Genomic DNA, 14059 nt, shown 5'->3' on the forward strand with positions numbered 1-14059 from the left:
GGCCGGAGGGGGCGGCCGCGCTGACTCAAGGCTCAGGAATGCGCGCGGCCCGCCCGGCCCGAGTCACCTCCTCCGGGAGGGCGGCGGGGACACCTGCGGCTGGGGGTCGAAAGCGCCTTGGTCGGGGAGGGAGGACCTGGTGGCCCAGCTGGACCGAACCTGATGGTCAGCCTCAGCCACTCCCGAACTCCGAGTGAGTCCTGACCTTTTTCTGCCTTGACTTGTGCTTGAAAAGTGGGCGGGGGGCGCTGTGGCGGAGGGGGAGGGGTGAGGCGGCCCTGGATCTACCGTAAACCGAACCGCCAGCCTCCTCCGAAGGCCGCGCTGCCCAGTCTCTCACCCTAAGCCGCACGGCAGCCTCACTCGCACACACATGCCCCTGCGTTCATGCACTTACACACACGCTCTGTACCCACTCACACTCATGCTCGCCCACGTGTTCCTTTACCCACACCTGTTTACACAGACTCAAATACACACACCTCCGCATACACACACTGTAACACTTCCATGCTCACTCTCACCCATTTACACACGTGCACACAACCACTGATGCACACTCAGTCGCACTCACACCAAAAGCAGGATCAGAGCAGTGACCTCCTCCCGGGGCCCCTGTGCTCCCCACCCGCTGAAGCCCTGCTCCCCCAACAGGCACTCCCAGGCCAGGCTGGAACCCCTGGAGCAGAGGCGCAGAGGCGGCAGCACCATTTCCGGCGACCACTCTGTGCTCCTCCCTCTTTCAGGGCTCACCCACCAGCCCTGTGGGCCCATCCCTGCACTCCCTGAGTCGAACACAAAATGGCCCATCTGCTCTAGGCTGAGGCTGCTGGCGGGAGTTTTCCAGCATTCCTCTCCCTCTCTCCTGACATTGCAGGAGTCAGTGGGGCACAATCACCAGAGAAAGACCCGGGAATGGGGGAGGGGGTGCCAATAGCAGGGCAGGGCTGACCAGGAGCTGTGAGTGGTGGAGGGGCACAGACTTCCCCCGCAGGGAGCAGAACTGGGACCATGGGTGTCTTAAGGACACTTCCGCTGGGAGCCAGAATACTGAGGCACATGAGGCCCAGCCCCTCCAGCTTTGGAGGGCCCACAAGTGTGTCTTCACAGGCCCTTTGCTGGTCTGGGACCAGGAGGGAGTGGTCCTCTCTGAACAGAGGTGCTGCCACGGTCAGGTCAGCAAGCTATGCCCAGGGTACGACCGCAGACAAAGCCCTGGTCCTTGGCTACACAGAAAGTAGACAACTTGAGGTGGCAGCCAACTCACAGTTGGCCTTGGAGCCTGGGAAAGGGACAGAATCCTCCGACTGTCTCCTCGTCCACACCACAGGACAGAGTGGTGCCTGCACACTCTGGGTCATTTACGAACTCAGGTGTATCAACACAATTCCTAGGTAGAGGGAGACAATGGAAGCTTTGGAGGGGCTACAAGAGGACTCCTTCACTGGGGGTTGGGGTGGTGACTACAAGTGCCTTGGGGACACAAGGCAAGAAGAAGGCTGAAGGCTGCACAGTGCCGATGCTCAGGGCTCCGGCTGCCTGCACTGCCACCCCTCCCATGCCAGGCTCTCACCCACAGAAAGGACAGTCTCTCCATGCCTGGCATTCTCGACCCCCCCCCCCAGGAATAAGCATGCCCCGTCCACCTGGACGCTCAGCCTGGGCCGGCAGGGCCAGCGGCAGTGGTGTCATCTCTGGAGTCCAGGGCCTGGGCTCACCTCCAAAGCTTGCCATGGCCAGGCATCCAGTGCTGCCAGGTCTCGTGCAGTGGGTGCTGCGGGGTACCCAGGCCCCCTCCATGACCCAGACACTCATTCCCAGCTGCCAGGAGCACAGCCATAGCTGGCTCACAGCTGAGAAAGGTGCCCATCCCCCAGTCCCCCCACCTCAACCCCCGCCCCACCAGGAGTCACCTTCAGTGAATGAGAGCTGCCTTGCCCCAAGTAACACCCCCTCCCCAGAGAGGGTGGTCTATGTGTCCAGTCACAGCTATGTGGCTTCCCCCTGGTTCATTCGTTCGGGTTACCTCCAAAGGACCCTCTCAGCTCCAGTGGGACCCCCAGCAGCCTCTGTTGCAAACCCTTGCCCCTCACAGATGTGGCTCCCAAGTACACCCTGGCAGGCAAACCCAGGAATCCCCAGGTTCTCAGCCCACCGAGCCTCCTGAGCGAGGACCCGGGTATCAGAAGGACAGTATGAGCAGAGGCCTGGACCCAGTCCACAGGGACACGTGTGTGCACACACATGTGCTGTGCCTCACACCTGGCCCACTGCCCTGTGTTCTGGTGGAGGAGGCCCTGACATGGAAACCCAGCTCCCTGCCCCTCTTTTTCCTTTTCCCAGGCCCTGGAAATAGAAATCAGCTGCAATTGCCCAGTATGTGTGCAGGTGACTGGGGATGGGCAAGTGTCTGGAGCACCCCCTGACTACACTTCACTCTAGGACCTGAGGGGGTGGCAGTCCTGACCACTGAGAGGAATCCCCACCAGCCACTCTGGAATCAGCTCAGCAAGCCAGCCTGAGCTTTGGGGGGCCTGAATGGGCCCGGGACCAGCCCCTGGCTATTTGGGGAAGAGGTAGAAGTGGGCCAGACCAGCCAGGGCCTGAAGTCACTGTCTATTTGAGGCAGCTGCCCCTCCCCACGTCTTGGGGCCTGGCAAGGGGGCCCTTAAGTACCTGGCCCCAGGGCCCGGCAGCACTGGCAGCACAGCCCCGGGAAGGGAAGATGCAGCCCACAGCTGCTCGCTCTGCCCAAGGAGCCTCCGAGCCCCCAGGACCCATCAGCTGCGCAGGGCCCCAGAGGCCGCCCTGCTGAGATGGCACCCCCCAGAAGGTGCTGCCCCTTTCACGGTGTTAGCTGCCCCTACATAGAGAGAAGAACAGTGAACAGTGTGCTGGGTAGGAACAGTGCTGGCCTCTGTGGCTGCTGGAGCCGTCGTCCTTTCTCTCAAGGCTCCAGGGTCTGACGGCTCCTCCGGGGGCCATGGCTGGCCTGGCAGGGCACAGAGCAACTCACCCCAGTACTGGCCCCTTTCAAAGCATTGAGGGTGTCCTCACCTTCATCCTCCACTGACATCCTCCAAAGAGCCTCTCCCAGCCCAGAAGCAGGGCACTCTGGGGATGAGAAGAGAAGGCCCCAGGCCCCTCCTCCCACCGAGACCACCTTCTTACCCCCAGCCTGCCTGCCCTGTAGGCCACAGTGGGAATGCTCAGCCCACCACCTCCAGCCTGTGGTGGAGCCTCAGACCACAAACCAGGAAGTGGGGGGGTGGGGGGAAGGGGGGCAGAGGTTGTGCAAGGCCCTGCACTCAGGCTGGAACATCTGGAGAAGGGGTTGCTGGCTCCAGCCCTGCCTCCTCCTCCTGGGCTGTCCTCCAAGCCTCTCTTTCCTCATCTTCAAGTTGGGAAAAAGACGCCCCTCTGGGAATGCGTGGACTCCCCATGATTTCTACAAGGACCATGCACTATTTGTGAAATCAAAATGAAAATGAATACAAAACCGCACCCACCCTGCCCCTGCCCCCACCAGGGGGACTGGCCCAACTGTAGCCTCAGTTTCCCTCCCAGAGCGGGGAGAGGGGGAAGGGAGGAGGGAAGGGAGGCTGGGCACACAGGAAGGCAGGAGGGGGAGTCATTGTTCAGGCAGAATGGCTGCAGTGGGTAAGGAGGAAAGAAAGGGGTGAGAGTCACATCCAGGCCCGCCTCACAAGCACTCATTGACGACACACTGCCCACCCCCGGAAGGAAGCGGCACAAAGTGCCACAGACAGCTGGGTGGCTTCCAGCAGGCGGCTGAAAGGCTGCTGCTCCTCCCTCCGCAGGAAGTCCTGGTTGGGGCCCTGGGGGGAGCGGGGAGTACAGCTGGGCCTGGGCCTGGGCTGGAGTTGAGCTCCTGGGCTGGTCCACGGAGGAGGAGGAGGAGTTGGAGACCAGGATTCTCCCAGCTGGACTTGCCCTGAGACCAGGTGCCACACTCGCTCATCCCAGGGCCCCAGTCACGTGGCCCGTCCAGCACCTCCCCCCGCACACACACACCATCCTTTGCCCAACTGTTCTCCAAGGCCCCACGGGTACCCCTCACAGGGCCAGGGTGACACAAGTCAGACAGCTCAGGACATGGTCCAGGGCAGGGGCGTTCCCCCTGCTGCCCCAAAGGGCAGTGGCATACCTCACACTGCCCCCAGCCACTGCCCTGCAGGAGGGGTGTTCGCGGGTCCCCACAGCCCTCCTGCTGGCCTCAGCCTCTTCAGGAGGCTGGCCATGCTCCAGCAGGCCCACCCCCGGACTTGGGCGGGCTCCTCTCAGCATCCTTCTGTGGTGGGAAGGGTGGGGGCCCCACTGCAGACACAGAATCCCAGGACCCATCCATATTGTGATGGCAGTGGTGGTGCTTCCAGAAAGGCCTGGGTCCAATTCCAGGACAAAGTCTTCCTGGCCCACTCCCCCGCCCTATCTGTCCCCTCCACCCAAATGCTCGGCAGGTATGGAGCAAGTAATGCCCCTCCGCAGTCCCAAGGACCAGGGGCTCCGACACCACCTCCCTCACGCACGCTCCACGCGCACCCCACCGAACCATCTGGTGCACCCCCAAACCACTACACCCCCAGCCAGAGCCCCTCTAGGGCCCAGTCAAGGTTCACAGGGACCAAGCCTCTTTCTTGGTGGTCTGACCACCAGCTGGAGGTCACCAGGTGGAGTGAGCGCTGCGGCTGCGGCGGGACCAGGATGCAAGTGGGGCGGGGGGCATGTCACTGGGAGGGGCGCGGAGCGGAGGGCTCCCCTCCACCCCAGTTGCCTGCTCCCCCTCCTCACACCACAACTGCCCCAGCAGCCCCGGGCCTTTGTCCCGGATGGGAGGTAGGGCGCCGGGCAGAGGCGATGGCGGGGAACTCCGGTCGCTAGCCCGGCCCCTCCCCCGGGGCGGATCCGCGCCTGCGCCCGCCCCCTCCCCCCGCCGGGCTTCCGTCCTTCTCAGCGCAGGCGCCGGCTCCAGCCCCGGGCCGGGCGGCGCTTCCGGGTGGGCGCGTGGGTGTGCTCCGTGCCGGGCTGGGCTCCGAGCAGGCGGGTACCAGCTTCGAGAGCCCTGACGGAACCGCCGGCTACCCGCGCGCCGCGGGGCCCAGGTGAGTGCGCGCCCAGGTGAGCGTGCTCCTCGCCGGGCGCACGGCCTTAGGACTGGCTCGGGGGCGGACCCCCCCGGAGTCGCACCGCCACCGCAGTGAGCCCTGAGTGGGAGCCAGTAATGTGCGCACGGGCCGCCCCTCGGCGTCTGCAGTTCCCAGCCGAGCGCCTGACGGCGGGGTTGGGCCGGCTTGGCTGCTCCACTTGCCAAAAACAAAGCCGAGGCCCGGCCCGAGGTCGCCAGTGAGGTCTGGGAGGAGCGCCCGCCACCGGTTTCCTGGTTACGTGCTGGGCGCTCGGCCTGGCTCAGATGCCCCCTGCCCCGAGCCCGCCTGCCGCAGAAATGACCATAGGGTTGGCTCGAGGGGCCACTTCCCCACACTCCTCCCTTCAGTGTCTGTCCCAGACGGATAAACGCTCTCCCTTTATTTACTAACTCATTGTTTGCCCAGGTTTTGATGGAGGGCTGGCGGGTCCCTTGGGTGCCCCCATCTAGGCTGCTGTTTTCTGCCCTCCACTGGCTGGGCCCAGCCTGGGAAGAGACCCTTGTCCCCAGGTTTTGCGTTTCTTCCTAACACTGGGGAGCGCTCGCTGTACCCAGACAAGTGCTTACCCGGCTTCTCATTTTATTCTCAGAACCATCTTGTGTGACAATGTTGGTTCCCTTTCTGCAGATGAAACAGAGGCACAGACACCTTAGGTCACTTTCTGGGGCAGCGGTCACTCTTGGGTGCAACGGCAGGGTCACCCCACTCTTCAGCCTGAGGCTCTGAGGCAGGTTCAAATCCTAGGTCTGCAGAGGGGGAGCCAAGGCCTCTCTGAGCCTCAGTCCCAGGGCATCTGCATGAGCCCCCCCTACCGCGCAGGGTGGGTCAGGGCAGAGACCCAGCGCCACCCCAGAGCCTCGGGGCAGGCCGGGGGCCAAATTTGGGCGGAGAACAGGGGCCGCAGCGTCCTGGAGTCAGCCTGTGGTGGGTGTTGGCAGATGCGCCTGGCTGCAGACAGGGTCATATCAACATCCATTCTCAGCAGGCTCCGGCTCCGGACAGCATAGAATGTCAGCACTTACGTTAAAAATAATGGGTCTGTCACATGCCAGGGAGGTACGGGAATCAGCCCCTGAGGAGGGTGTTTCCAGGCCCCAGTGCTCCCCTGCTGCTCCTTTCCTTGGAGAGCAGCTGGTCCCAGAACGGCCAAGCGCATGTGGTCAGGTTTCCCAGGCCCTGTGGCAGCAGGTGGGAGGCAGACAGTGCTCCGGTCTTGGCAGATCCTCCTCATTCCTCGCACCTCACTTTTGCCTCACTTTTCCTTATTCTGACATCCTGGGTCATGAGACAGAGGATAGCTGGGGACTCATTGGGGGTCACACCCTGAGCGCTTGGGATGGGGCCAAGTAGACGATCTGCCTGGTGCTCACCCATGTGCATGTGCCAGGCCTTCTGGGCCATTCTAGGAGGGGTCTGGCACAGTGGGAGCCCTGCCAGCATTGGGGAGGGGTGTGGATGACACAGTGACCCACAATCCGTTCCTCGACCAGGCCCCACTGAGGTCACAGGTGTTTTAAAATTCCTGGTTAGGGGCAGGTGCAAAGGGCAGGGTTCCAGAAAGAAGCTCAGAAGTTCATTTGGAGACCACGTGATGAGTGGCAATCAGAGGGTAGTAGCCCTCCTGTCCCAGGCTTGGGTGCCACTGTCCCCTCCCCAGGCCCCTGCAGCCCTTTGCCACTCCTGCTTGTGGATGGCACGTGCAGCAGAGTGGCTACCTTGTCACTGCCGCCACCAGCCTGCCTTCACGTGCCGTCATTTCCCAAGTCCTCCTGGGTCCCAGCGCAGGGCTGAGCATGCCAGGTATGGCTCAGGTATGGCATTCTGTTTGCACAGGCTGGTTGCCCCTTTTTTGCACATGAGGAGATAGGCAGGCAGTTGAATGAGTCCTTGAGCTCCTGACTTCACTGCACAACCATCTATCCTCTCCTTTTCAGACCCTTTATCTTGTCCTTTCCCATTTCAGCTTTCCTGAAGAATGGGGCAAAAAAAGCAGCGACTGTTGGAGGCCAAGCGGCATCAGAGCCCGCCAGGTGCGACCCGGACAGCTTCCCCCAAGGAGCCCCGCTTGGGGCCACCCATGACCCTCGGCCCCCAGCGCAGCATCTATTTCTCAAGCCTAAAGGGCCGCCCTGCTCGCCTGGGATCAGAGTTTTTCGACCAGCCCGCAGTCCCCCTGGCACGGGCATTTCTGGGACAGGTAATGGAAATGTAGCGGCGTGGCCTCTGCTGAAGGGTCATCACTGTGCAGTGTCTGTGGGCCCAGCCCTCTCCCCACTGGGCTCACGTCCCTGACTTGGCTCTGCGTGGCCTCATGCAGGCAGCCGCTTTGCCCACATTTGCTCCTGGGTAGCTTCACCTCAGTCATCTGGGGCAGCGTCTGGGTCCGGGGTCAGCTGGGAAGAATGCCGAGGTTGTTAGGGGTGCCTGCCTGCTCTGGGCAGTGAGGACGGGGCAGCTACAACATTAGCCTTCCCCCTGGGGCTGTGGGAGCATTACCCCTGGTTCACCTGGGATTGCCCTCAGGGCAAGTTTCTTACAAGGACCACGGTCAGTGCTGGCCCCTCTGTCTGTGAGGGGCTGCTTTTGCCTGCCCCGTCCCCTGACACAGTCAGTGCCCCTGCTGGAGCTTGTCTATGTGTGTAGCAGCTTTAGACACATGGCAGCTGAGGCCATGGCCTACGGGCTGCCCAGCATCAGGATTGTCTAGATGAAGGACAGCCTCCTTCTCCCCACAGTGGCTCACAGTGCCAGAGCTGGCTTCCCAGCAGCCCCTGCAGCTCCAAGTTCTGGGGTGGGAAACAGGACCGCCCAGGGCCCTTGGGGGTGGAGCCCGTCACCATGCGGTGTGTACATGGCATGTGCTGCAGCAGCAGAGTTTTGGCCACATCCGTCTGGAGTACCATCTGGCTAGGCCTGGCTTTCTGGTCTTCCTGGAGGTTCCATGGCTACCCTGGGTCCTTTAGTGAGCCTACTTTTAGGTTAAAGTGGCCAAGGAGAGTCAGTTTCTGTGGCTAATACAAAATTGGTGCCAGGAACAGATCCTAAAATGTGAGCTAGTGGAGTGTGACCTAAAGTGTGACCTCATCGAGAAGGGACCAAAGTCTGTTCCCATGAGGATGCTTTCAGCTGCAAGGGCCAGAAGGTCCTTGTAAAAGCACCTTAAGTCAGGAGAGGTTATGATCTCACGTAAAAGGGCACATGGGGCAGGTGGGCCCAGCATCAGGTCGAGGGCCTAAGGGCCTCAGTGTGTCACCGTCTCCCCCTAGGCTCCCCTAGGCTCGCATCACGCCTGTTTGAGCCTGAGGGTAGACAGGGCGATGACCAGCAGAGAAGGGAGGGTCTCACCCTGTATGTGCCTTTGGTTAGGGAGGAGAGCCTTTTTCATTACCTCCCAGTGGATGTCCTCACAGACCTCTTGACCAGACTTGGGTCATGCACTCATCCTTAAGCAGGTCACTGCAAGGAGCAATGAGTTGCCATGACAACCCAGACCACTCTTGTGTCACCCTCTCGGCTGAGAAGGGTCTTGCCTCTCTCGGGACCCTCCACCAGCAAGGAGGAGATGCTTATGATGGGGGTGAGGGGCAGCCACCATCTGCTATCTGGAAATGATATCAGTGAAATTCAGGACAGGAAAGAAGACAGTGAGGAAAGGGCTGTGGGAGGCTCCTCCCCAGGCCCCATGGAGGTGTCAGGCTGACAGGGAATGCTCCCTCTCATCCCCTGGGAAGGTGGGAGGGAGGCCTCACCTGAGGTGCTCTGGCCAAGCCCACCTGTGCACACATACGGGGATTTATGGGCTTTGTCTCCAGGAAGGCCTCCTCTAACCCTTACCCCCGAGTCCAGCCTCCAGCACACCCCTCCCTGCCCCCACGACACTGACCCTGGCCGCAGACACATTGAGCTCCGTGGGCTAAGGCATGGTGGCCTGGCCATCCAACTGGCCTAAGGCTCTGGCCTAAGGACAAGGCAGGTGCTAGGGACAGCCCTGGTGAGGTGGCTGGCCCTGGAAACTCCACAGTGAACCCTGGTTGAGTCAGACCTGGGGCTCCGGACACGGGCATGACTGCTGGCCATTCCTGGGGCCGTACCATGGTGACGCGTGGCGAAGGGCAGAGGGGCTCCAGGCGGGGGAGGACTCAGCTCCTGGGGTACTCAGTGCTCCGCAGGCCCTGCCTGGCTTTCCTGTGGCCTACTCTGTTCTCCTAGGTGCTCTGCTGGCCTGAGAGCACCCACCCCTCTGGGGACAGCCCCTGACAACTGCCCCCTGCCCTGTCCTCGGCTGGCCCCTCTGTCCCCTCCTGGACCCACCCTGCCCAGGGTGCTGTCCGAGGCAACCGTCGCCAGGCTCGCCTTCCTGGCCTGCTGCCTGTGCTGACCCACTCCTTGTGGAGCTCGTTACCCCCAGGCCAGGCCTGGGGCACTGCGGGGCAGCTGGTCCTGCTGCTTTCAGAGTTGGCTGGGTGGGGGCTGAGTGTGATGGTCCTTTGCAGTTAGTCCAGGGGGAGGGGGCTCCACAGGCTCTGGAATCCCAGGCGGGCCCTGTGCCCTTCACACTGCTCGGCCCCAGGCTAAGCTTTAAGTCCAAGGGAACCCTGCTGAGAGGAAGTGCAAGAATTCACTAGTGCTGGTGCCCAGCCCAGCCCTGCCCGGCCTGAGATGGCTGCACGCTGTGGACAGGGCACTTGGTGAGCAGGGCCTGTGGTCCAGTGGTCCAGCAGGATGGAGGGGATGGTGGGGAAGAGCCGGCTGTACCTGGGTGTCCTATACCTATACACCCTGAGCTGGGAGATGAGTCCAGGCTGTGGACTGTCAGGGTGGAGTGAACCCAGCTCCTTCCTACGCTGAGCAGGTCTTGGTCCGACGGCTGGATGATGGCACAGAGCTCCGTGGCCGCGTCGTGGAGACTGAGGCATACTTGGGGCCAGAGGATGAAGCTGCCCATTCGAGGGGTGGCCGACAGACCCCCCGCAACCGCAGCATGTTCATGAAGCCAGGGACGCTGTATGTGTACCTCATCTATGGCATGTACTTCTGCATGAATGTCTCCAGCCAAGGTGAGTGGTGCTGGGGCTTGGGGAAGCAGGAGGCCTGGGCAGAGCCCCCTCAGCTGGCAGACCCTGGGAGGACCAGGTTGGCTAGGTGATTGAGCAAGGGGTTCCCTTGCTAGGCTAGGCGGGGGTTTCAGGAGCTTTGGCTGCACGGATGGTGGTTAGAGGTGCCAGGGGCCCCACAGAATAGAGGTCACGGGTTGACTTGAACACAGAGCACGTGGGTTCACGAGCCCACCGCTGGCCCCAGAGCTCAGTGCTGGTGTCACTGCCGGCCCAGAGAGGACTCGGGAGGGGCTGATGTGGGGAAACAAGAGTGAGATTGATTTGGGGTGAGCTGGGCTCAGGCAGGAGCCTCGCCAGGCAGCCAGTTATGGGGTCTGGGTCAGTTCTCAACTGGGGATGATACTGCCACCCTGGGGAACATTAGGCAATGTCTGGAGACGTTTTTGGTCATCACATCTGTGGGGATCTCCTGGCCTCTAGTGGGTGGAGGCCAGGGAGGATGCTCAACAGTTCACAATGCACAGGATGGCCAACTCCACAAATCATGGCCCCAAAGGTCAGTGGTGCCGATGGGAGAGATGCTGGTCTAAAGCTCCCGGGAGGGTCCATGCACCTTGGGGGACCCACTGGGTCTTCCGTGGGTAGGCAGCTGTGTTTTCTGAGTGGTCTCTGCTGGGAAGGAAGCGCCCAGCACCGTCTTGCCAGAGCCGCCGCTGAGCAGTAGTGGCGGGGGTGAGGGGTGGGTGGTGGTCTGCCCAACCCACTCTGGCTAGCCAGTGCTAGCGTCCATCTGCCGAGCCTCCCGCCGCCGTCGCAAGATGAATGAAGGCTCGAGGACAGTAAGGGGCTGCCGGTCACACACGTGGAAGGATTCCACTGACGTGTGAGTTGTGATTGCCCAGAATGGACAGCTGGGGATGCCTGATGCCAGAGCCACAGGGCCAGAGGACACAGGGAATCCACGACTGGCCTTGTGCCCAGCAGAAGGCAGGTGCTGTGTGAAACTGAGTGACAGGGACTGCCCCTGAGGGCCCTGTTACCAGGCGCAGAGCTTATTCCGGTCGCTGAGCTTTTCTTTGGCGTTAGAACCAACCCCTCACGTGAGAGGAGACTGCACTTGGACAAGGGGCTGCAGTCAGTGAGGAAAGGGAGGAGCCCAAGTTTCTGCAGGTACAGTGGACAGAGCAGATGTGGGAGGTGGTGTGTTACTTTCTGGTTACATGACCAGGATGCCCCAGGGACGTCGAGGTTAGGGGAGCAGAAAACCACATGGGTACAGACAGGGCCAAGGGTCATCCAGGTGGAGTGAGGGAGAGGGGCAGCCGAGACCGTCCTTGCCTGTGGGGTGGAGGCCGTGCAGAGACCAGACTTGGGACTGCGCGGTTGGTGCAGGCAGACGGGGTTGGCGAGGGGTGATGGGGAGGCCTGGTGCGACGAGGTGGGGATGTCCTGCTTGTCAGGAGTCTGGACTCAGGTGCGTCCCAGGAGATGGGTCAGCTACTCCTCCAGACCTGTCTGCAGGTGGTACCCAACTACGCTCAGGATGGAACCAGAGGGAGCTTTGAGGCCAGTGAGGGGAGTGGCCCAGGAATCACAGAGGGACTAAAACTCAAGGCTTTAGGTGCCCTTGGGCACATCCTGAAGTGCTTTGAAAGCTGGCTGGTTAAGGGGCATCTGGTCGCACACCCCCCCACACTTGCTGGCTGTGCAAGAGGCCAGCTCCTGGGTGCTGATGGGAAGGCCTGTGTGGCTGAGGCCTGAGAGAGGGACTGGCCTGGCCACACCTCAGGCTGAGCCCCTCAAGACACCCAGCTAGCGGGTGGGCTGAGAGGGGAGCAGGTGTCCCAGGACAGTGGCCTTGCTGGAGGGTCAGGGCGCCTCTGTCCAGGGCGCAGGAAGTAATCACTGTCTCAGCCAGGAATCCAAGGGGGTCTGGACAGATGTGTCTTCTCGAGGGAATCCCTGGGCCTGGGTGTCTGTTTGCCGTCCCACAAGTGGCCTGGTTGGGGAGGGGACCCCACAGAGGTGGGGGGCTATATCCAGTACCTCCTGCTCTGTCAGTTTCCGCACTGGGTCCTGGGGTGGGGCTCACCTGCGTCCTGTGCACACTGGTGGCTGCTCCAAGCCAGGCTTCCAGCTTCCCCAACAGCCAGTGGGGGAGATGGTTGGGGGACCCTGGGGTTTTCTTTGCTGACCTCACAGAGGGAGCCAGGGAGCTCCATGTGTCCCCAGCTGGTGCCCATAGGAGGCACAGGTGCCTTGTGGGTGCAGGTGTGCAGGAGGGGGAGGCAGGCAGAGGGTCTGGACGGTGAGTGAGCACAGGTGTCACCCAAGCAGCTTTGGTCGGGTCTTGGGTAGCGGGGCAACAGCTTGGGAGGCTCCATCTCTTCCACAGGGGACGGGGCGTGTGTCCTGCTACGAGCGGTGGAGCCCCTGGGGGGCCTGGAGGCCATGCGGCAGCTTCGCCACACCCTCCGCAAAGGCGCTGCCGGACGAGCCCTCAAAGACCTTGAGCTCTGCAATGGTCCCTCCAAGCTATGCCAGGCCCTGGCCATCGACAAGAGCTTCGACCAGCGGGACCTGGCCACAGACGAGGCTGTGTGGCTGGAGCGGGGCCCCCTGGGGCCCAGTGAGCCAGCTGTGGTGGCAGCAGCCCGAGTGGGCATAGGCCACGCAGGAGAGTGGGCCCTGAAGCCCCTGCGCTTCTATGTGCAGGGCAGCCCCTGGGTCAGTGTGGTAGACAGAGCGGCCGAGCGGGACGCACAGGCCAGAGCAAAGGCCAGCCGGGATGAGGATTTTTAATTGTTTAAAAATGAAATAAATGCTGTGTTTATAGAAAACAGTGTCACTTGTGTCTTGGCCAGAGTCCCCATCGGTGGCCAGCTCGTCTCTGTGGGAGGACCCGGGGCCAGCAGGTAGACTTCCTCCTCAGGCCTGAGGCAACCGTGTGTGGGGAGCACCGGTGCACCAGACACCCCCCCAAGGGAAAGCTAAGACAGCTGCAGGACACCATTAGCCCAGGTCCTCGTGCCTCAGATGGCACGGGGGTGACCACTTGGCCATGGCCTCCTGGTGGCTAACACAGGACTGTGGTGGGGGGAGGGGCTGGGCCAGGCACCGGCAAGCTGGGGGAAGGGTGCCTGCTGGTGGCCGGTGCTGGCCATACAGTCCAGGCCAGGCCCTCGGACCTGAAGCTCTGGACGGCCCAGGCCTGGGGAACACGGGAGGCGGGGCGGGGCTCTGAGAGAAACACAACACGGGCCGAGTTGGTGTGGGCAGCCTGCAAGCCTCACTCATAGAGGCAAGAGTCCTGGACGCTCTCCCAGCTCGAGCCTCACCTTCTCAGCTCAGAGCCCCTGAGGCTGTTTCCAGGACTGGAGGCGGGTGAGGATGTGGAGAGCAGGGGCCCCGTGGGGAGGGAAGGAGCCTGGGGTGGGGGAGGCTCCTTCCGGTGCCCCAGCTCAGGTGAGCAGGGCCTGGAAGACAGTGATGACTGGATCCTCGTGGGTGGTCACCACCAGGACACTGCGGAACTTGTCCACGAGCGCGAGCAGCTGGGAGCGCCGCGTGTTCTCGTTGTACATGATCTCCTCCAGGTGGTGGCGGCCGCGGAAGTAGTGCAGGAGCCTGGGGGGTGGGGGGAGGGTATGAGCACAACTACGGAGCTGGCGGGGGGGGGGGGGGTCCTCGGGCCCCTGCCCCGAGCAGTGCCCTGGACCCGCTGCCCACCGTGGCCCCTGAAATATCACCCTGCTTCAGTGCCCTGACGGAGGTGAGGGCAGTGCAGGGTCAGCTGGCAGCTTCTCTGCTTCATGCTGCTGTGGCTCTTGGGGC

The 14059-nt window shown here is 62.2% G+C and overlaps 2 protein-coding genes across 10 annotated transcripts in view; one reads left to right on the forward strand and one right to left on the reverse strand.

Annotated features, from left to right (window-relative positions):
• Positions 1 to 54: 54 nt before the first annotated feature.
• On the forward strand, positions 55 to 13065 carry MPG (N-methylpurine DNA glycosylase). 4 transcript variants are annotated; one of them, XM_036827369.1, is made up of 4 exons: positions 55 to 193; positions 7132 to 7365; positions 10021 to 10225; positions 12621 to 13065. In XM_036827369.1, exons 2-4 carry the CDS (start codon positions 7144 to 7146, stop codon positions 13025 to 13027), a joined length of 834 nt encoding a protein of 277 aa, XP_036683264.1. In that variant the 5' UTR covers positions 55 to 193; positions 7132 to 7143; the 3' UTR covers positions 13028 to 13065. The 4 variants fall into 4 exon arrangements, with proteins under 4 accessions (XP_036683264.1, XP_036683266.1, XP_036683263.1 ...); XM_036827371.1 differs by lacking the exon at positions 55 to 193 and adding an exon at positions 4962 to 5139; XM_036827368.1 differs by lacking the exon at positions 55 to 193 and adding an exon at positions 4962 to 5123.
• NPRL3 (NPR3 like, GATOR1 complex subunit) overlaps positions 13059 to 14059 on the reverse strand; it is a 35207-nt gene continuing 34206 nt past the window's right edge. For 2 of the 6 annotated variants that reach the window (XM_036827363.1, XM_036827365.1), the window contains one exon: positions 13059 to 13852. In XM_036827363.1, the coding sequence (XP_036683258.1) occupies positions 13687 to 13852 (166 nt within the window). In that variant the 3' untranslated portion in view covers positions 13059 to 13686. The remainder of the gene's footprint in view (positions 13853 to 14059) is intronic. The other 4 variants (XM_036827360.1, XM_036827362.1, XM_036827367.1 and 1 more) reach the window with 4 other exon arrangements.

The sequence above is a fragment of the Balaenoptera musculus genome, chromosome 15 (genome assembly GCF_009873245.2).
Source record: "Balaenoptera musculus isolate JJ_BM4_2016_0621 chromosome 15, mBalMus1.pri.v3, whole genome shotgun sequence".
Taxonomy (NCBI): Eukaryota; Metazoa; Chordata; class Mammalia; order Artiodactyla; family Balaenopteridae; genus Balaenoptera; species Balaenoptera musculus.